This window comes from Microtus ochrogaster, chromosome 8, assembly GCF_000317375.1.
Source record: "Microtus ochrogaster isolate Prairie Vole_2 chromosome 8, MicOch1.0, whole genome shotgun sequence".
In the NCBI taxonomy this organism is placed as follows: Eukaryota; Metazoa; Chordata; class Mammalia; order Rodentia; family Cricetidae; genus Microtus; species Microtus ochrogaster.
In genome coordinates this window covers 19,577,230-19,597,813 of record NC_022015.1, presented here as the reverse complement: position 1 = coordinate 19,597,813, position 20,584 = coordinate 19,577,230, and the positions used below count along the sequence as shown (strand labels likewise).

At 53.0% G+C, this 20,584-nt stretch overlaps 4 protein-coding genes across 6 annotated transcripts in view; 2 read left to right on the top strand and 2 right to left on the bottom strand.

The window, feature by feature from the left end:
* The first annotated feature begins 212 nt into the window (after positions 1-212).
* Aldoa (aldolase, fructose-bisphosphate A) lies at positions 213-5,359 on the top strand. 2 transcript variants are annotated; one of them, XM_005351244.3, is made up of 9 exons: positions 213-230; positions 2,761-2,893; positions 2,992-3,203; positions 3,652-3,706; positions 3,805-3,965; positions 4,287-4,370; positions 4,465-4,639; positions 4,781-4,980; positions 5,074-5,359. In XM_005351244.3, exons 2-9 carry the CDS (start codon positions 2,782-2,784, stop codon positions 5,167-5,169), a joined length of 1,095 nt encoding a protein of 364 aa, XP_005351301.1. In that variant the 5' UTR covers positions 213-230; positions 2,761-2,781; the 3' UTR covers positions 5,170-5,359. The 2 variants fall into 2 exon arrangements, with proteins under 2 accessions (XP_005351301.1, XP_005351300.1); XM_005351243.2 differs by lacking the exon at positions 213-230 and adding an exon at positions 1,346-1,474.
* A 3,188-nt stretch (positions 5,360-8,547) lies between these two features.
* Ppp4c (protein phosphatase 4 catalytic subunit) lies at positions 8,548-14,354 on the top strand. Its single transcript, XM_005351241.2, has 9 exons — positions 8,548-8,651; positions 8,851-9,012; positions 11,181-11,232; positions 11,849-11,899; positions 12,070-12,171; positions 12,696-12,869; positions 12,959-13,085; positions 13,753-13,942; positions 14,022-14,354. The coding sequence occupies exons 2-9, from the start codon at positions 8,915-8,917 to the stop codon at positions 14,149-14,151; spliced, it is 924 nt and encodes a 307-aa protein (XP_005351298.1). The 5' UTR covers positions 8,548-8,651; positions 8,851-8,914; the 3' UTR covers positions 14,152-14,354.
* A 489-nt stretch (positions 14,355-14,843) lies between these two features.
* Tbx6 (T-box 6) lies at positions 14,844-18,631 on the bottom strand. Its single transcript, XM_005351240.2, has 8 exons — positions 18,396-18,631; positions 18,073-18,307; positions 16,920-17,187; positions 16,661-16,807; positions 16,514-16,584; positions 15,655-15,728; positions 15,408-15,576; positions 14,844-15,331 (listed from the first exon to the last, which is right to left on the bottom strand). The coding sequence occupies exons 1-8, from the start codon at positions 18,511-18,513 to the stop codon at positions 15,127-15,129; spliced, it is 1,287 nt and encodes a 428-aa protein (XP_005351297.1). The 5' UTR covers positions 18,514-18,631; the 3' UTR covers positions 14,844-15,126.
* Positions 18,632-19,476: 845 nt separating this feature from the next.
* Ypel3 (yippee like 3) overlaps positions 19,477-20,584 on the bottom strand; it is a 3,728-nt gene continuing 2,620 nt past the window's right edge. For both annotated transcript variants that reach the window (XM_005351238.2, XM_005351239.2), the window contains one exon: positions 19,477-19,954. In XM_005351238.2, coding sequence (XP_005351295.1) covers positions 19,865-19,954 — 90 coding nt within the window. In that variant the 3' untranslated portion in view covers positions 19,477-19,864. The remainder of the gene's footprint in view (positions 19,955-20,584) is intronic.

Below are 20,584 nucleotides of genomic sequence, written 5' to 3'. Positions count from 1 at the left end.
TTTAAGAGGTGAGTATCCTGCCTGTATTTGCTCTTCTTTAAAAAAGAAAAAAAAAAAAGATACAGCCACCAGCAGGCCCAGAGAAATAGGAGGGGACCAAAGGAGTCAGTGGGAGGCAACAATCAGACACCCCAGCAACCTTCCGACTTGCTCTGCCTTATAGATCCTAGGCCGGAGACTGATTTCTCTTCACCGCTCTGTTTTCAAGGAAGAGGTTCTTCTAAAGACCGGTAAGTGGGCAGGGGCACCTCCTCCCCTCCAGGCAGACCAAAGCTTCCTTTTTCTTCCCCGACTCAGGGGCCCCACGCTGGCATGAATGTCAGGAGCCTCAGGTTTCCCTAAATATAGGTCCCTGCCGCGGGATTCGTGGTGGGGAAAGGGCAGGGGTTACCGGGCAGGGACACTGGTGCGGGTGTCTGCTGGGGAGGGGTGGAGGAGAGGAGCTGTCTTATAACCCAGCCCAGGGCCTCCGGGCTCACTCGCTGCTGACCAGGCTCTGCCGGCTTCTTTCACAGCGCCACAGGTGGGCCGCTCGCCAGATCCCAGGGTAGGGATGGGGGCTGCAGATTGGAGTCTGAGGGAACTGGATGCTCTGAGAGTAAGTGGGTGGCAGAGAGCTCGGAGACGGATTTTTATTTTGGAGAAGAAAATCAGGTTCGGGGAAGACGAGTCTGGCTTGAGCCAGCCCTTGTCGATCATTTCCTCAAAGATGGTGTTTAGCTGTAGCGGGAGGTGACTCCCGCCAATCTGCAAGCTTAGTCCGGACCAGGTTAGGCCACTCTTTCGCGATGAGGTTGGCGCGTCGGTCCGAGGAGGCTTTGCCTGCGTACCCCGCTAGCTAAGTGGCCCTCTCCCACTCCTTGTGGGTGCTCCGGCCGGGCAGGGACCGGTTGCGCCCCGTAGCCGTACGAAGCGGGCAGGCGCGGAACCTCTGGGTTCTTTGCAGTAACGTCAGGCTGCCGCTGCGCAGGCCGGAAGCCAGGGGTCTAGAAGGGGGGCCAGCCACCATCTCCCTCTGACACTCCCACCCCCTCGCCAGCCCACATTCCGGCTGAGTCACGACGCTCGCGCGCGCGCCGGGCAGAAGCTGGGGGAGGGAGGGCCCTGGTGACCCGAGGGATGTGGCTCGAGTCACGTCCTAGCGGAGCGGAGGAGGGATCGGGTTCTGACCGCTCGTCTCCTCCCCAGCGCCGCCTCCTATCGTTGCATCTTGAGGCGGTGCCGTGCACAGTGCCTGCCTGCAATTGGACACTTAGTGTCCCAGCAAGGAAAAATACCCGCAGAGGGCGGAGCGGCGCCTTTAAATGTCCGAGGCCCCGCCTCCCGTCGTCACCCCCTTCCCCCTCAGCTCAATAGGCTGCGTTCTTTTGGAACGCAGGCAGATTGGGGTTCTGGTGACTCTATCCGCGTTCGGTCCTCCGTCCTTTCTCTCACCCACCGCCGTAGCCGGCAGACCCACCCCCTCCTGTGCCAGGTGAGCGCCATTTGACACGTGCGCGGGGAAGGGACCTTGGGGTAGGATCCCGGGCCGGTGGCGGGGGCAAAGCAGCAGCGCGGAGCCTCCATCCCCACGGCCCCTTGCTTCTCCCTTCTCTACCCCCACGCTCGCCCCCAGCCCAGCTTCTGCCCTTCAGCCTGCGCCCTGGGAGCGCGCTGCGCCACGAGCAGCTCCGTGCGCTGAGTCATGGCGGGGGAGGAAGCAAGATGATATGGAAAATTAGACCCCCTTTTTTTATTTTTGCAAGGACTCCCCCCACCTATGCAAACATTAGGGTCTCATTGCCAGTTCGAGGATCCCAAGAAGCGATGGGTGTGGGAAGGTCAGCTTGTATACCGCGTCAGGGTTCCTCGATGGGGTGGGGGAGTTTGCTTCGTTTTGGGGGAGCCCCTGTGGAGGAGGGGAAACTCCTCTCTGTCTTGCTCCGTGGCCCATTAACACCTCGCTATCTTTTCTTATCTTGTGACCTTGATTCTGAGCCTGGGACTGCGACAGCCACACGCAGCACGCAGGGAGCACTTTTCAGGGAAGGGGTGGGGCACGTGTCTCACTTCTACCCTTTTCCCTTGGGCAGTGTGGAGATAAAGCTTCCTTTCCTCCTGAGCTCCATAGCCCTTTCTGTTTTTGATTACCCTGTATTTTTCCTAATATCCTTTTCCTAACACCCCCCCACACCAGGAGGGAGAGGCCTGACCTTGGGGTGTCCTTGAAGCCTGGGCCAGACCTGGGTAGATTACAAGGGACGCCCCACCTCAGTCAGAAAATCTGGGTTCTATCTCCTCTCTTTGCTGTGTGACTTCAAACACAGATGATTTCTTTCTTGGGCTCTTTCAGATGATGGAATTGGGCTCTCTGCCCCATATGATCCTTATATTCTAAAATACTCCCGGTTCAATTTTGTTTCTAGGCAAGGTGACCCATGGCAACGCGCAAGCCAGATGGGTCCAGCTTCAACATGACCCGCCTGTCCCTGGCTCTGGCTTTTTCCTTTCCCCCAGTTGCCAGTGAGCAACCCCACTCTGAGCTGGGCAACACCCAGCAACAGACAGAGTTAGGAAAGGTACAGGAAGAGGCAGGTCTAGTATAGGGAAGTTGGGTGTACGGGAGAGCTCTGGGACAGGAAGTAGCCCAGGACCCTCAGGGAGTGGGGCAGGGGAGGTGGGGCTGCTTCCCTGCCCTCCAGGGAAGGAGTCCTCATTTATCCGGGGAGACTATAGGATGGCCCAACTAACCACTTGTCCCTGTCTGTCTCCTTCCCTCAGGAACGTGCTGTCACTGGCGCCATGCCCTACCCATACCCAGCACTAACCCCGGAGCAGAAGAAGGAGCTGTCTGACATCGCTCACCGAATTGTGGCTCCGGGCAAGGGCATCCTGGCTGCAGATGAATCCACTGGTGCGGTAGAGGCAGGGGAAACGGGGGAAGGGGCGGGGGACCCGGGGTTGGAGGTGCCAGACTGATCCTCTAGTCCTTCCGAACGATCCTTCCTCCAGGAAGCATTGCTAAGCGGCTGCAGTCCATTGGCACTGAGAACACCGAAGAGAACAGGCGCTTCTACCGCCAGCTGCTGTTAACTGCTGATGACCGTGTGAACCCCTGCATTGGGGGGGTGATCCTCTTCCACGAAACACTCTACCAGAAGGCGGATGATGGACGTCCCTTCCCCCAAGTTATCAAGTCCAAGGGCGGTGTTGTGGGCATTAAGGTAAGGGCCCTGGAGGTGTAAGATTAGAGATGGATCTGGGGAAGCGGATTAATAGGGCAGGGATTGGGTGCTGAGTTAGCAGGTCCTAGGGATTTAGGTATGGTCTGCTCCAGACTTAGGGTGGAACCCAGCTCCTTTTGCATGCTAGGCAAGTGCTCTATCTCTGAACTCTACAGCCCCCTATGGTTCTAAGGTGTTTCCTTATTTTACAGCTTGTTTAAATAAGATTTTCCTTATTTACAGCTGAAAAAGTCAAAGTGTAAAGCAGTGAAGCGGTTTGCTTAGTGAGAGGCTCCTCCAATTAATGTTCTCTCAGATAATGCGTGTATCTTTCCTTGTGGGACTCATAAAAAATATTTGTAGGCCCTGAGAGGCTGCAGTGAGGGATGGAGCTGGTTGGGTAGAGGGAAGGATGGTAGAGCTGAATTGCTGCCCTGTATCCTGGCAGGTAGATAAAGGCGTGGTACCCCTGGCAGGAACCAATGGTGAGACCACCACCCAAGGTGAGTGTGATGTGCCTCCTTCCCTTCCTCACCAGCTCACCAGGGGCCCGGAGTGGAATCATGACTCTGCCTCTCTTCATTTTGTTCCTCCTCTTCAGGGCTGGATGGGCTGTCAGAACGCTGTGCCCAGTATAAGAAGGATGGAGCTGACTTTGCCAAATGGCGCTGTGTGCTCAAGATTGGGGAGCATACTCCTTCAGCCCTTGCCATCATGGAAAATGCCAATGTTCTGGCCCGTTATGCCAGCATCTGCCAGCAGGTGGGACTGAAGGACTGGGCCACAGTAGACCACGTCCTACGCCATTCGGTTCCAGTGTGGGCTAGCTTTCTTTCTATCCATCTGCCAGGACATCTCCCTCCCCCAGAGCAACTGTTCTCAGTGCCAAACAAGTGGAGGCCACTCTGCAAAGCAGTGGTGGGAGGGAACGGGGCGGGGGGGGGGGAGTGTGGGAAAATCTGAGGCTGAGGCCTTTGAAGCCTTAATTCACTATCATCATCAAGATAACATCTTGGCTAAGGTGGAGATTAGTAGGTGGGGTTCCCATTCAAGAGACCTCACTACCTTGTCCCTCCCCCACAGAATGGCATTGTACCCATTGTGGAGCCTGAAATCCTTCCTGATGGAGACCATGACCTAAAGCGCTGCCAGTATGTAACCGAGAAGGTAGGTTAGGTTGCCTGTCTGGCCAGGGTAATGTGGGCTGGGTCCACTCACAGGTGATCCTTGCCCTTTCACTTCACACCCTGCCCGGTTCCAGGTCCTGGCTGCTGTGTACAAGGCTCTGAGTGACCACCACGTCTATCTGGAAGGCACACTGCTGAAGCCCAACATGGTCACCCCAGGCCATGCTTGTACCCAGAAATATTCCAATGAGGAGATTGCCATGGCAACTGTCACAGCCCTGCGTCGCACAGTGCCCCCTGCTGTCACTGGTGAGGCCCACTCCCTCATCTTGGTTGGTGAAGTGGATGGCTACGCCATCACATTTGACCCCTTTCCAGGGTAGCTTCTGGCAGCTCCTCCCTGCCCTGCACCTCTAGTGAAAGCCCCCCCCTTCTGTCCTTGATCTCCAGGAGTCACTTTCCTGTCTGGAGGGCAGAGCGAGGAAGAGGCGTCCATCAACCTCAATGCCATCAACAAGTGCCCACTGCTGAAGCCATGGGCCTTGACTTTCTCTTACGGCCGGGCCCTGCAGGCCTCTGCTCTGAAGGCCTGGGGCGGGAAGAAGGAGAACCTGAAGGCTGCCCAGGAGGAATACATCAAGCGAGCCCTGGTAAGGCAGCATGAAGATGGGAACGCGTGCCTGGGTGTTCAGGGGGACGGGGGCACCCAGAAGAACTCTCACCTGGTTTCTCTTCCCTTTTAGGCCAACAGCCTTGCTTGTCAAGGAAAGTACACCCCAAGTGGTCAGGCTGGAGCCGCAGCCAGCGAATCTCTCTTCATCTCTAACCATGCCTACTAAGCAGAGGTGATCCAAGGCTGCCCCATCAACACTCCAGGCCCCCGCCTACCCACTTGCTTTTGAAGAGGGGGCCTTCAGGCTTTCCCATCCATCACTCTTGTTGCCCTTGTGACTGGTGTGGTGTTGTCTGCGAATGCTAATTCTGCCATCCCTTCCAGCCCACTGCCAATAAACAACTATTTAAGGGCGAGTCTGTTGTCCATGTCTTGTAGGGTATAGGGGGAACTAGGGAGGTAGCAAAGTTAGGAGAGAGCCTTATTTTGGGTTCTTCCTGTGCCATTAAAAGGATGGAGTAGGGCTTTTTTGGTCTGTGTATGTTTGGGTGAGGGTTTTGAGAAAGACTACTGTGAAGTGTGGTAACCCCTTCTAATTGAAGGTAACTGATTTGCTCTCCTTCCGAGTGCTGGGTTTATAAGCATAGGGCACAGAGCCCGCCCAGTTTAAGCCATACTGGGACCCAATCCAGGGCTTCAATACTAGGCAAGGACTTGGCCACTGCGCTGTATCCCCAGCCCTCTCATTCCTAACTTAGGCTTTGTTATCTTGCCCAAGATAAAAGTTAATTGGTGGGATAAAGAAGCTGTTTCCCAATTGCGTATAACATGAAATGGAATTACCAACAGCTTTTTTTTTTAAATATTTATTTATTATGTATACAATATTCTGTCTGTGGAGATCTCATTACAGATGTTTGTGAGCCACCATGTGGTAGCTGGGAATTGAACTCAGGACCTTTGGAAGAGCAGGCAGTGCTCTTAACCTCTGAGCCATCTCTCCAGCCCTACCAACAGCTTTTTAGGTTTTTGAGGACATGGACCTTTTTGAAGAATCTAATCTTCTCCCACACAGACAGACATGGATACACAATTCATAGGTCCACACCTGCAGAACTCAGGTTCCGGGTTGAGAATGGAGCTTCTTGAGCTGCTGGTGTTCCTTGATGGCTAGAACAAGAGTCCCACACCAAACCACAGGCCAGTCTTTGGATCCTTGCCATCCAGTGTTAGGTATAGGATTTTTTTTTTAAAGTGTCTGTCTGAATGTGTGTGTGTGTACAATTAGTGCCTGATGCCCTTGGCCAGAAGAGGGTTTCAGATCCATTGAACGTGGAGTTATTCATGGTTGTGAGCTAGTATGTTGGTGCTGGGAATTGAATCTGGGTCTTGCAAGAGCAATAAGTTCTGAAGTGCAGCCCCATCATAGCTCTAATAATGTGATGTGGCTGATGATTCTAGGTATTAATAGGGACTTGTTTAGTCTGAACCATTTTGTGTCCTGTAGTCTCCAGCCTTCCTGCTCTGGATCCTTTCTATGTTGATTTCCCTTCAAGAAAGTTTTTTGCACTTTTTCTGTTTTAAGTTATGATCTGCGTAGGACAGTTTAGTAGGGGTATCAAAACAGTCTCTGCTGTCCTCATCTTTCTATGTATTTTCTGTAGCCAAAGCCAAGCCCAGGCTGGGGATACAGCTCAGTGGGTGAGCACTTGTCTGGCATTCATAAGCCCTGGTTCCATCACCAGAACTTCAAAGAAAAAATCTCTAGTGTTCTGAAATTTCATTTCACTTTGCACACCACATATAACTCTAGGACAGTCTTTTGTCTTCCAAGATGGTTTCTTCGTAGCTTTGGAGCCTGTCCTACTTGTAGACCTTGATCTGCCTGCCTCTGCCTCTGCCTTCCAAGTGCTGGGACTAAAGGCCTGCGCCAACACCGCCCAGCTCTGATTGTGTTTTTTTGTACGTGTGTGTGTGTGTGTGTGTGGCTTTTTTTTTTTTTTTGGTTGTTGTTGTTGTTTTCTTGAGACAAGGTTTCTCTGTGTAGTTCTGGGTATGCTGGAACTCTGTAGCCAGAACACCTGCCTCTGCGGGGATCAAAGGTGTGCACCACCATCTCCTGGCTTTTGGGAAGCAAATCTTACTCCACATAATTGAGGGCCAGTAAAAAACTGAAAAATATTTCAACTGAGCACTCAGGAGGCAGAGACAAGAAGTGAGTTCAAGGCCAGCCTGGTCTACTAAGCAAGTTCTGGAACACAGAGAAACCCTGCCTTGAAAAACAAAAACCGGGCCGGGCGATGGTGGCGCACGCCTTTAATCCCAGCACTCGGGAGGCAGAGGCAGGCGGATCTCTGTAAGTTTGAGACCAGCCTGGTCTACAGAGCTAGTTCCAGGACAGGCTCCAAAGCCACAGAGAAACCCTGTCTCAAAAAACAAAGAAACAAAAAAAAAAAAAAAAAAAAAAACAACGAAAATTCCAAAGGTGATGAGCAAAAGTGGAGACTTGGGAGATTAAAATCAGTAACCTGTCAGAAGACTAAGGAAGCAGAAGACTTCAGTGTGAATTTGGAGAGGGTTGGGTCTTAGCTTTTGTGTTGCTTTGAGTTTCAAGAAAGTAAACGGGGGATGAGAATCAGACTTGAAAATCGCTTTTTCTGGGTTCACATTTGAACTTTGGTTCAAACACTAAATATTTAGTTTTGCAACTGAGCATGTTAACCTGAGCCTTCGCCATGTTGAAGGAAATATGTCCAGGCAATAGGAAGTTATGTTGGGTGTGGGTTGCATAACACCTGTAATTAGTACTTGGGAGGCAGAGACAAGATTTGCTGTGAGTTAGGGTCAGCACAGATGGATATTTTGTATATTTTGGGCCATTCTGAGGCACAGTGAGACAAGAAGAAACATGTTAGACTATTTTGGGTTGTAGGGAATCTTAAAAAGAAGCTCGGTGTGAGTGGAGTAGGCACTTTATTTTTTTCAATTAGACTTAAGCTTGTGTGTGTTTTCTCTCTCTGATCACCCTGCGTGTCCTGAAGGTCCAGTTCAGATCAGTTAGGCTTGGTGACAAGTCGTATTTATCAAATATGTCTTCTTGATGGGTTTTGTTTGGTTTTGTTTTGCGTATTTACTATGTAGCTGTGACAGCCTCAAATCCACAATCCAGCCTCAACCTCCTGTATTCTGGGATTACAAATAGGTGTACCACATACCTGGCTCACCCGAAATCCCGTGGCAAACGTTTAGGGCCGCGCCATGCAAGATCCGTGGCTAGGGTTGGCCCATTCATTCATTGAACAACTATACATGTCTGCAATACTTGGCTTTATTCTAAACGGTGGAAAAGCAATGATGAACATGGCAGCTTCACCCTCGGACCTGTCGTAGAAGAAGGGCAGAAAGCAGGCAAGAGAAAAGTGTAACGTGAGATGACAAGTCTATCAGAGGTCACGTCATTTGGCGTACATAATTGAAACACGCTAATGCTTGCCTCCCAGACTCCATCGCCCGCCCACTTCCGATTCCTTAGTTCCTCCTTCCGCATGCCGCGAGAGGGGCGTGATCGGAATATGTCACTTCCGGCGCGCGACAGACCTGGCCTCCCTTTGCTTCCGCGGCGGGGCCGGAAGTAGAGGCGACGGTGGCGGAGGCCCAAAGCGAAGGAAAGTGGGGAGTCGGAGAGACCCAGCCGGAGTCCTAGCGGCGGTAATTGTCCGAGGCCCCTCTAGGCCACCGTCCTTAGCGCGGGCCCGCGGGGTTCGACGGGAGTTGGCGGGGTACGGCCAGGGCAGCGGGACACCGAGGGTCCTGGGCCGCCGTGAGGGGAGGGGGGGGCGGTCCCAGAATCGAGTCCCCCCTCCCGCACGGGCCCTCTGATTGGCGGGCTCGCCTTCGCTTTTCCCAGGAGACCCCTGTGCGGTCCGGAGGGGGCGGCGGCCCCGACTCTGACCCGCGCCGGGGGGTGGGCCATGGCGGAAATCAGCGACCTGGATCGGCAGATCGAGCAACTGCGGCGCTGCGAGCTCATCAAAGAGAGCGAAGTCAAGGCCCTGTGCGCTAAGGCCAGGTGAGCCCGCGGGCCCGCAGGAGAGAGGCCAGCCGGTCGCCCAGGGGTTCCGGCTGGGAGGACTAAGCTAAGAACTTTAGCGCTTGTCCCATCCCGGAAGCATTCCCGGAGAGGAGCGGTCCCGAGGGCCACTTCACCCCAGGAACCACGGATCGGATGTAGATGCGTTTCTAATGGAGCAAGAGCGAGTGACAGAAAGTTTTTAGGAAACTCAGGGAAACCGGCCTGCCCTGTTGGGGCGAAAGAGAAAGTTTCTTGGAGAGACTGAGTTCTGGGACAGGCCTTGAATAAAGAGCTGGTTCAAGGCAACAAAAAAACCTTGTGGTTTGTAAAAAGTCTCTCAGTCCCATCAATCCTTAAAGAGAAAGTGGTTTTGTGCTCACTTTACCAAACACGAACTATGATTGTTCCACTTACAGCGAGGAAGAAAAGGAACTGCCTCTCCAAATACTGGTCCTGTTAGTTGTGTTTCAAGAAAATGGAGTTGATTCATTCTTGTGTTCGGCTGGTACCCTAAGAGAAACATAGTAGATAAACTAGAATAGGGCATAATGAATTTCAGACCAGTTTGGTTTACTGCATGGGGCCCTGTTAAAAATAAATAAAAAGTCACAGTCTCTGCACACCTCTACTCCCAAGCACTTGGGAGGTTGGGGGTGGGTTAGGAGTTTAGGGTCATCTTCAGCGAGGTCGAGGCCACCACGTGAGACTGGCTCATAAAATAAAGGAAAAAAAAAACCTTAAAAGAGTTAAGCGCTATACATATGGAGAGAGGCAGCGTTTTCTAGGAAGTTTTGGATGCGGTGACAGTGGACTTGAGTCTGCTCTGCCACTTTATGCAGTGATGATTTCGAAGTCAGTAAAGCGGACCAAATTGTGTTCAGTAAAATGGTTGTGAATATTCTTCCAGTGGATCTGGGCTCGAAGTAAACTTGGCGTGCTCTTTGGGTAGTGTAAGTCAGGAGGTGGTGATACTCGTGGTGGGAAGGGGACTAATGGCGTATTTGTGGATTGAAGCTATCAGGGGTTTCTAAGAGATGCCAGTCTTTGAAAGGCTCCAGCTGTCAGAGCACAGTGAGAAGGAACCTTCAAGCAGGGTAGGGGTGAAAGGGAAAGACACAGGCGACAGTTGAGGCTGGTTACCTGCCTCTTCTGGGGACTGCTTCAGTGTGGCTTCTACCCTGTTTAATGGAACAGTAGCTTGGTCCTCACCCTTGCCCTCCAATCCTGTGTGGCAGGGAGTGGGGGGTGGAGATAGAGACTGTGTCTGCGGTGTCTCCTCCCACTAGCTCTAGCTGGCCTTGAGCTCAGCATCTCTGTGCTGGGAATCCTGGGATCTGCCCAGTGTTGGCCATCCCATGACACTGACCCTAACACAGTTGTCTATACTGTCTTGACCTGCGTGTGAGCTTAGTGCTGCGCTTAAGCTCAGGTTTGGAGATGGGAGGGCTGCTGAGAGTGGACTGCAGGAACTGCCGAAGGGATTTTGAGAAGTAGTTCGCACTACAAGAACTAGAGCCAATTCCATATTCTGTAAATTCATGCTACGGTGGTGCAGTCCTTTAATCCTAGCACACAGGAGGCAGAGACAGGTAGATCTCTTGTACTTGAGACGATCTTGGTCTACACATCAAGTTCCAGGCTAGCCAGGGATACAAAATGAGACCCAGTCTCAAAAAAAAAAAAAAATTTTTTTTTTCCTTTTAATTGCCAACAGTGAAGGAGCAACACAACCCTTTGAAAAGGTGCATCTGGGGCACCCTGCCCTGGGCCGTACCCTTACTTTGGATAGCCTGAGAGGAGGGCTCTGATTGGTAGGGAGTGAGGTCAGCTCAGCCTAGGGACAGTCAGTGTTCTAAGGAAAAGGAACCTCCCTCCCAGGGGTGTGAGCTCTCCTCTTGAGAGGAAACCACTGGGAGAATCAAGGCTGGAAATGTCCCCGCCTGTTTGGAAGGACTTGAATGGCAGTTGGGGGCGGGTGAGAACGTGGACTTTGCAGGTATTGAGTGGTGGAAGGCCATGGTCAGTGCTTTCTGACCAAGTCATGGGGATTTCCTTCTGCCCCATGGAGGTTCAAGGACTACCTCATGTCCTCCCTCCCTCCAAAAAAGGTCAGGAATTGGGCTGGGCTGGCCTGACTGGTGACCCTGGTCTTCTCATGTCTCCAGAGAGATCTTGGTAGAAGAGAGCAACGTGCAGAGGGTGGACTCGCCAGTCACAGTGAGTACTCTGTCTCTTGGAGCCTGACTTGGTATTTTGAGGACATGGACATCCTAAGTGATTTGATAACAGCCCCCACCTCTAAATTATGAGAGGCTAGAACATCCCTAGCCTCTTGCTTCTCTACTTTCAAGTGAGCCCTGATATAAGCCCTGATATAAGATGGTGGGCGAGTTTGCAGCTTAGTGATGGGTGTTTTCCCAGTATGCATGAGGCCCTGAGTTCTAGCTTGCGCAGCACAAGAACATAAAGGGTGCTGCAGGAATTGCGATTTGTTGTGGGGTGCTCATAGCCAAGGCAGAAGTTTGTGAAACAGTAGCCCTGTGTTAGTAACTGTGCTGGACACAGGGGCAGACAGATGAAGCCAGTCTTCCTGACGCTGCTGCAGGTCTACCTGGAAAAACACATCTCCTGCACCAGGGCGTTTGGCTTTCACTGAGGGGCAGTAGATGATACCAGAACAGGCTCACTTGGGACTAGAGGTGGAATTTGGGTCCTAAGATGGAGTGATAGAGCCCTGGCTGGCCTGGAGAGTAACAGATGTTTTGAAAGATGATCCCTGGAAACAAAAAAACTGTGCCTTTGTCCACTCTGTCTACCTATTCTTCCTTCCCAGGTATGTGGTGACATCCATGGACAATTCTATGACCTCAAGGAGCTTTTCAGAGTGAGTGGGGGGACACTGGGGCTGTGAACTAGGGGGGACTGGAGGACATGATCTCTGAGAGGCCTTAGGCTGCATGGTCTCTGGGTGAGACAAGGGGCTCAGCTAGACTCTGGCCACTGCGACCAGAGAGGATAGTTTGGGGCCAAGCAGAGCCATATCCCTCCTCCCAGGTAGGTGGCGATGTCCCTGAGACCAACTACCTCTTCATGGGAGACTTTGTGGACCGTGGTTTCTACAGTGTTGAAACCTTCCTCCTCCTGCTGGCTCTGAAGGTGAGCACACTTGACCCCTGGAACATGAGCCTTGGCCACTACTTGCTGCCCTCATCACCCTCCCTGTCACCTACCTTGGAGCTTTGCTGTGGCTGTGGACTGTGTGCTTAGCGGGGCTGGTCATGACTGCGGCCATGAGTGGGGCCGTCTCCTGAGCCTTGAGGAAGAGGCTGTTGATGTGAGTTCTGGGAAGCAGGCAGAGGCCATGTGTTCGGGGAGCAGCAGGAGTTGAGTGAACTGGGAGAGTTCATTGGTGAGCGGCCATGGTGGGGCGGGGCGGAGCACTGAGGACTGGAGCCTGAGTCTGGCAGGTGAGAGGAATCATTGGTCTTGTAGTTCTCTGGAAAAGGCCCCTAAGAGCCTGTGAGGCAGGGACACCATGATTATGTAAGAGATAACAGGAGTCTAGGTTAGGCAGATCATGGTGAAGACTGAGTGAGGCTGGTGGATACATCTTGGAGACTTGGGAGGGGCCAAGTGGGGGATGGAGACTACAACCAGTCCTGGCTTGGTGCTGCCTCTAGGTTCGATATCCTGACCGCATCACTTTGATCCGGGGCAATCACGAGAGCCGCCAGATCACCCAGGTCTATGGCTTCTATGATGAGTGCTTGCGCAAATATGGCTCAGTGACTGTCTGGCGCTACTGCACTGAGATCTTTGACTACCTCAGCCTGTCTGCCATCATCGATGGCAAGGTAGGTTGGCCGGATCTCCTTGGGGGCGGGGCAGTGGTGGGACTCTGGGCTTCCACCTCCATTCTCTGTGGTATTACACTCCCTTCTAGATCTTCTGTGTGCATGGGGGCCTCTCCCCTTCCATCCAGACCCTGGACCAGATCCGGACAATTGACCGGAAGCAAGAGGTGCCCCATGATGGACCCATGTGTGACCTCTTGTGGTCTGACCCTGAAGGTGAGGGCGGTACCTGAACTGGCTGTCCCGTTAGCTGTGGAGACTGGATAAAGCAAGTGTATGACGAGAGTCGGGGCAGGGAAGAGAAGGGCAAGTTTGGTCCACACTGGTTTCTGCCTTCCACTGCCTGACTGGACCCTCCATAAGAGCAGACAGCATGAGTGGTGGTGTACTGAGGCCTGTAGTGGTGGCCCTGAGTTTCATGGCTCACAGGGTGGAAAGAGGCCTTAGACCTTAACAGTAGCTTCTCTGGAAGGGAGACCAGTTCCCCTAGAACAGTGACCTCTGAGGGTTCCTTATTTTGTTTGGGGCAGAACTGAAATTTAAAGCTTGGCTTTCTGCATACCAATCCTAAGCATACCCTCCAATCCCATCATTGCTACTGCAGTCTGCCCCATGGGGCTAAAGTGACCTTACTGCCAGGAGTCCTTGTTAATGGCTGGTGCTCTGGCTGTGAGCGCCTCCTATCACTAAGTGCTGCTTGGACGGTCCACTGTATGGCCGCTGATGAGGAGGCCAGCCATGAGGCAGTCTTTCTCCTCAGAGCTATCCTGTCTCCAGGATTCCCTAGAAGAAGGCAAGGTTGATGAGGGAAGAGGCACAGGCTTTTAACTCTAGTATAGTAGTTAGCCAGAGAAGCCCACGTGTTGTCCTTTCCTTGTCTCAGACACCACAGGCTGGGGAGTGAGCCCCCGTGGGGCAGGCTACCTGTTTGGCAGTGATGTGGTGGCCCAGTTCAATGCAGCCAATGACATTGACATGATCTGCCGTGCCCACCAATTGGTGATGGAAGGTTACAAGTGGCACTTCAATGAGACCGTGCTTACTGTGTGGTCAGCACCTAATTACTGCTACCGGTAAGCTGGCAGGGCCGGGAGCTAGGGTGAGGGTGGACATCTAGGCCACTGTTGCTAACGGTGCTGTTCCCAAATCCAGCTGTGGGAATGTGGCAGCCATCTTGGAACTGGATGAGCATCTCCAGAAAGATTTCATCATCTTTGAGGCTGCACCCCAAGAAACACGTGGCATCCCCTCCAAGAAGCCGGTGGCCGACTATTTCCTGTGACTCCTTGGCCCCAGCCCCTCTGGCCCTTGGACCACTGTGACTGCCCTCTTCCCAGGCGGAGGCTGGTGTGGAGGGGCTGCCTGGCTTGGCTGGCCCCAGGGTGCGGACTGCTCTGGAGAGGTTGGGGCTTCTGCTCCGGGCTTCTCTCCTTCTCCCACTTTGTCCATGAAGTTTTCCAGTCATTTTTCCTTTTTTTTTTTCTTTTTTTTCTTTTTTGGTTTTGTTTTTAGATAAAACATTTTGAGAAAAAAAAAAAGAAAAAAATTCTAATAAAACAAGAAAACTAGTACTGGGGTTCTGGGATTTCTGTCAGGTTTGACGGAGGTGGACATGGAGACCTGTCCTGTTTGTCCCCTGGCGCAGAGCCTTTAGGCTCCATCTGGTGATCTTTCCCAAAGGCTTGCTTAGTTCTGGGTGAAGGCCAGGTTCCAGGACAGCCTTAATTCTTAAATAGCCATTGTGAGGGAAGTTACCCATCTTCCTGAGCAGGCTACTTCACATCCACAAGGGCAAGCATCTGGAAACTGCTTGGGTCTCCCCTTAAAGCTCTGGCTCCCCCAGGCTCCCCCAGGGCCAACACCATTAGTTTCTGAGTCTTTGGAGTTTTATTAACAAAAAATACTCTGATCCTGAGAACAAACTGGTGTGACTTACACCAGTGATGAGGCCCCCAGGAGGTGGGGGTGCTGGGCTGGGCCCCATTTGGCCAGGCAAAGTCTCCCTCCATTCACACTGAGGTGAGAGCTGAGAAGGGGAAGCTGGCCCCAGCTGGGCTCTGAGCAGCCTTGCCTGAGCTTTGAAGCCAGAGGGGGTGGAGTGAAATCAAGGTGTGAAGTAAGGGGTAGAGGAGAGAGGCCCGAGGCAGCCATTTGGTAGTGGTGGGGCACTTGAATGAAGGTGCTACCAGGCTGGGGGAAGGGAGCAGGAGCTTTTAGAGGGAAGATGGCATAGGCCCGTCTTGGCTTACTACTCAGCTCAGTACATTGGCTTGGATCCCATGTCCAGATAACTTCCAGGTCCTGGGTATGGTAGAGGGAAGGGGCCCCCTTGAATGAAATGTGGAGCAAAGGATGGAGCGGCCTGATAGGCAGAGCCCCCTGATCCAGGCTGTAGCTCCAGGAATGCAGCTGAGTAGGGGGCTGGGCGCCCAGAGTCTGGAGCCTCAGGAAAGCTGGGGTTCCTGAAGTCAGGAGAGAGGTGTCAGAAGAGGAAAGGCCACCCCTCCTGGAACACCGAGCCCTCCTGGAGCACCTTACCTGGCTGGTAGGTGACTGGGGGCTCCATGGAAAGCTGCAGGGTGTAGGAGGTAGGCCTCAGCACTGGAACCACCACATGGAGGAGCTGGAGCAGAAGCTGGAGTCTGCTCTGTATCTGAGTCCCGAATGTCACCACCTAGGGTGGAGTCACAGGGCCCCCCTGGTGTATCTGAGGAGACAGAAGGCACAGGTTGGATAGGGAAGGCTCAGTGTCTCAAGTTGACCTCACCATCAGGACGGCACTCACCCCCACTCCCACAGGCCTCTGTGGCCGCCGGCTCTGGACCCCGAAGTTTCCTCTTCACACGAGCATCTCGCTCCCTGGGGAATGATGATGGTGATGATGATGATAGCACTAATAGTACTTAACTCTCCCAGGCACCCTGTTGGGCAGGTGCTATATTATTATACCCACTTTACAGATAAGAAACTGAAGGCCAGAGAAGCCACTAAAAGGCAGCAGAGCAGAGGTTTCTCTGACTTGGACTTGGCTCGTCAGTGCTTTCCCGCGTGGGTATTAAGATCCGAGACAGCACCTTCCTGACTGCAAAGGCCAGGCCGTCGGCCATATCACAGCCTCTCCGGAGCCTTGCTGCACCTGACTTTGCAGGCAGGAATGCCTCCCTCATGACGTTCCACTGTCTACATGTGAGCCAGTGAGCCAGTCACTTGTCTTGGGGTAGACCAGAGGCTCTCCCCGGGCCCACACCCAAGTCTCTCATTGGTAAGCAGTCGCTTCCCTGACTTGCTTTTCCTTCTGCTCACTGCAATACACTTGTGCCTCGGGGCCTTTGCACTGCTTTGGCAGGCACCCACATGGTTCCTTCCCCTTACTTCAGGTCTTTCTCTAATGTCCTCAGGGTGCCTTTTATCTGCTCCGGTCCTTCCCATCCTCCCCATGGCTTGTTGCTCACTAGAACATCCTAGGTTTCTCTTGGTTTTGTCTGCTGCACTGCCCACTAGAATATCAATTGTATGAGGGCTGAGAAACCTCAAGTATTTCTTGAATCAAGAGTGGAGAAGTGTTTTACTACTTACTATCATGTTCTCAGGGCCTGGCACACAGTAAGCAATTAGTAAACACCCATTGAATGAATGATGCCCACCTCTTAGAGTTTCTGCCATTCTCTCGGAAACCTTTGGCAAAGGGGTTGGCTGCAATCTTCAGCTGTGTGATCTGAGAACACACATCCAGGTCAAGGCCCCAGTAGCCCGGGCGGGGCACTGCCCCTCCCTCAAGCAAGGATACTCACCCTAGGGTTCTGGTAGGCTGTCACAGAGATGAATGTGGTCTCGGGAAATCTGAAGGAGGCCACACCCCCCCAGTGTTGGCTGCAAAGCTGGGTGGCCCTCACCAGGTGGATTCGGGGCTGGTACTTATGCATGGAGTGCAAGATCAGCTGGGAGGGAAGACATGGGGTGATTCTCTGACCTGGGCTCCAGCCTGTCTTCCACCCAGTACCACCAGTACCACCCTAAAACCCAACCAAGGAGTCCCAGCCTGGGCCTCACATGGCCATGGGGGTCCAGCGTGCTGTTGGTGAGCTTAACGCGATGGAAGGATACTGGCTGCCGCATCCAGTGGGCACCCGTGGCAGGAGAGTCAGGGTGAATGTAGACACGGTCTGGCAGGCGGGGCTCAGCCTTCCCACTAGGCTCCCAGTGCTGGCCCTGCCACCTGTATCGAGCCCCATCCACTGGAACCACATCCAAAAGGAACAAGTAGCGGGCCTCCGGGTCCAGGCCAGTGACTGACACTCGGCAAGCAGGGAACATGCGCCTGCACAGGGGAGGGAGAGGAAGGGAAAGGGCTGGAGCTACCCACTAGCACAAGTGAGCCCAGCACCAGCAAAGGAACTAGCAACAGGCACCTCAATTTTGGCACAGTAAGAGCAAGGGAGGTGTAATTGATCCTCAAGTGCAGAATCTAAGAGCTGGAAGACTTACTCCATTTTACAGATGGGGAGATGGGCTCTGACAGGCCCCAGCAGGTTCATCTCCCCCCTTGCCCCTTCACTCTCCATTCTGTTACAACACCTTAGCGTCCTGTCTCAGAGTCCTTGCCCCTTCTGCCCAGACTCCTGACTGCTGTCCCCCTCAAACTCTGCAGAAACACGGGAGACTGCTTTCTTCCTGAAGCCTGAGTCGCTTGCTTGCTCCCACCGTGGTGCAGCGCTGACCCCTGCAAGACTAACTTTCCTCAGAAACAATAGGTGCCGGGTCCTGGAAATAGGATTTATCAAGGGTTCAGGCCTTAGAGACCTTGCCAGAGCTCACACACTGAGCACTTACCTTCTAGGATGAGCTGGGACTTAGCCACATACTGATCCTGATCCTAGACAGATTTTCTGACACTGGTCACTGGCTGCTCTTTGCCCGTTTTCATAGGCTGTTTCTGAGTTAGGCCATATGCCAACCTATAACTCATCCAGACTTCCTTGCCCCAGGCCCAGACTGACCTCTCTGACCCTTCATAGAATGGCTCCCAAACCCAGCTGCAGACTCTCTGGACTGATCCTTGAACCTCGTTACAGTGTAACTCCTATCCATCCAGGGTCACAGTGTCAGGCCGCCGTCAGATTCTGCTCTCTGGGTTCTACTACCCCTGGAGAAACTCCTAAACACAGCTCTGTCTCTTCCAGAAACTGACTTGGCCATCCCTCACCTGCCAGCCTTGGTGATGATCATCTCTGTCCCCACAGCGCTGAACTCCTTCCACAGTTCCTGGTTCTCCAGGCTCAGGCTGACCCCAGGAAGCGAGTGAAGGGCCTCTGGAGGTGGTGGTGCTGTCTCAGGGCCCAGAGAAGTTGGCAGAAGGGGCAAAGGAGGGGGTGCAGACAGAGTATGGGGGGCTGCCTCAATCCCAGAGAGGAAGCAATCCAGTTTAGAGGTATCCAAATCTGGAGATGTGGGAAGAATGAGGATCCAGGGGAAGACCACATATTCCCAGTCTCCTGCCCCCTACCCAGAGCCGATCCAACCGCTCACCAGGGTAGCGGTAGCCCTCTGCCAGGGCAGGTGGGAAGCTAGAGTCTGCCCCAGGCTGGGGGTGTCCCAGACGGTAGCCAGTCCCCAGGGAGGGGTACAACTCTCGTGGATGGTACATGTTGTAGCTTCTGGCCTTGTGTCCCGTTGCTAGAGTCCAGAGTCTAAGAGATGCCCCTTTATAGCTCACAGCACAGCCCCTTCCAAACCAGAGATCACAGCCCCTCCCCTCCCTGGGGCCCGGGAGGTGGGCTGGAATGGAGACCCCTGGGGCCTCGAAGGGGTCCAAGAGGAGGCCGGATACCTGGGTACCCTCCCCTCTCCCTCACAGCTTCACTAGTCCCGACCCCCTGCCCCCTCATTACATAATTAACTCCTCGGCCTGATTGATCCCTAGGGCTAGGACAGGGACGCAGTTTGGCGCTTCCGGCCAGCTGGTCTCCGTTCCCACGGAGGGGGAAGCCCGGGGGGGGGGGGCAGGGGTGGGACCTGGATCTGGCTAGACCCTAAAGCCCCAGACTTTCTGGAAGGTGACCCCTCTGTTTGTTCACTTGGAGGTTCGCCTTGCGAAGTGAACTGGAGGACAAGTGCAGGGTTGGTGCCTGAGCAGACATGCCATGCCAGACACTGGACATCTTCCACAAGAGACCGCAGCAGAGGACTAAAGCCTAGAGTGCTACTTAATTTACAGTTTCAAAAACTTCCAAGTCTCAGAAGTTGAGGGAAGTGCACAACTCCAGTCTGATAGCTCGTGCTAGGCGTGAGGGCTTGCGCCGAGAAACTACATTTCCCAGTAAGCACTGCGCCACACGCACGCAAAGGCCACAGAGAGCCTGTGCTGGGGTTGCTGGGAATTGTAGTGCAGGCACGGATATAAAGCCAGAGAAGTGGTGGCCTTCCCTGAAGCTGCCTCCTAGGCACTAAAGCCAAGACATACACTGGCAAGAGGTCAAAGGTTAGGCCATCTTGGCCTACTGTTCCTACCCCATCCCTCCTGCTGAGGCTCAAAATGTAACCTGTCTATAGGAAAGGAGCTTGAATTCCAGGTCCCCCTTCTTGTATTCCATGTGAGCCACGGGCAGTCTCCATTCCATTGTTTTATTATTTACAAACGCTACAGAATGAGAACAGACACGCTGCGGATAAGAGGGATCCAGTGGGAGAAGTTCACAGAAAGATAGTGCACCAGGGCCATGAGAGCAGCACACAGGCCATATCTATGGGACAGGCAGGACAAGAAGGGGTTAAAAAATGAGATCCAAGCCAGCCAGATCGCAGGGAGGTGCTGGGGGTGCAATTCCCCTCCTGGTCTCCCCCCAAGTTCACAGTGCATGCAATAAAATATATATACAGGAGCTGGATCCTTCCCCTGTGGGGGCGCCAAGGTTACTGAGCTCCTTTGAGGAGGAGCGAAACCAGTGGCTCCCCCTGGCGGCCAGGCCAGGGTGAAGCCACATGCGTCAGGAGCTAGGTCAGTCCCAGCCGTTGTCTTTGATCATGTGGTTGAGTTCAATGATGTACTTCCCCTCTTTGTATTTCTGGCTGCTCTCAAAGGCTTGCTCCTGAAAAGGAGAGAAAGGGCTGCTGTCCATGGACAAGACTTTTACCGCTAGGCAATGGGGCTGGGAAATGGATATGATTGGTCTTGTTTTATATATGAAAAAACTGGCCCAGAGAAGCCCAGCTACTTGCCCACAAACACAGAACTGGCAGGGCTGTTTCTCACTGGGACTGGAACATGGAGTCGTGGGTACCTTTAGAACATTAATGACAACTCCAATAAGGAGGACATGGAAGTACCTAGAAGACTTCATTTCACAGTCCAGGGATTGCAAACTGGTGGCCTGAGGGCCACTTCAGCCTATAGTTTTGTTTAGATAGCAGATCGCCTAATATAAATAACTTTAGGGGTTGGAGATGGTTAGCATGTGGGAGGGCTTGGATTTGTTACAAGCACCACATTTAAAAAAACACAATATAACTTACATACTAAACTAAATATACATGCTCACTCCATTTTGCCCCAGCCTGCTTTTCCTGCCCTAAATCTGTGCTGCCCATTTACAAATCCACAATATCTGCTTGGCTTTCTAGATATTTGAGGGTTTTTATTGTTTTTTGTTTTTGTTTTTTCGAGACAGGGTTTCTCCGTAGATTTTTGGTTCCTGTCCTGGAACTAGCTCTTGTAGACC

What these genes read in the sequence shown, in the direction of transcription:
- Aldoa (XM_005351244.3), top strand. Translation starts at nt 2,782, where the DNA reads ATGCCCTACCCATACCCAGCACTAACCCCGGAGCAGAAGAAGGAGCTG. An exon ending in GGCTGCAGATGAATCCACTG is followed by an intron (nt 2,894 to 2,991) that starts GTGCGGTAGAGG and finishes TCCTTCCTCCAG; the next exon opens with GAAGCATTGCTAAGCGGCTG. An exon ending in TGGTGAGACCACCACCCAAG is followed by an intron (nt 3,707 to 3,804) that starts GTGAGTGTGATG and finishes CCTCCTCTTCAG; the next exon opens with GGCTGGATGGGCTGTCAGAA.
- Ppp4c (XM_005351241.2), top strand. Translation starts at nt 8,915, where the DNA reads ATGGCGGAAATCAGCGACCTGGATCGGCAGATCGAGCAACTGCGGCGC. An exon ending in GCCCTGTGCGCTAAGGCCAG is followed by an intron (nt 9,013 to 11,180) that starts GTGAGCCCGCGG and finishes TCATGTCTCCAG; the next exon opens with AGAGATCTTGGTAGAAGAGA. An exon ending in GCACCTAATTACTGCTACCG is followed by an intron (nt 13,943 to 14,021) that starts GTAAGCTGGCAG and finishes TCCCAAATCCAG; the next exon opens with CTGTGGGAATGTGGCAGCCA.
- Tbx6 (XM_005351240.2), bottom strand. Translation starts at nt 18,513, where the DNA reads ATGTACCATCCACGAGAGTTGTACCCCTCCCTGGGGACTGGCTACCGT. An exon ending in CAGCCTACCAGAACCCTAGG is followed by an intron (nt 16,585 to 16,660) that starts GTGAGTATCCTT and finishes GTGTGTTCTCAG; the next exon opens with ATCACACAGCTGAAGATTGC. An exon ending in CCCAGTCACCTACCAGCCAG is followed by an intron (nt 15,332 to 15,407) that starts GTAAGGTGCTCC and finishes TCCTGACTTCAG; the next exon opens with GAACCCCAGCTTTCCTGAGG.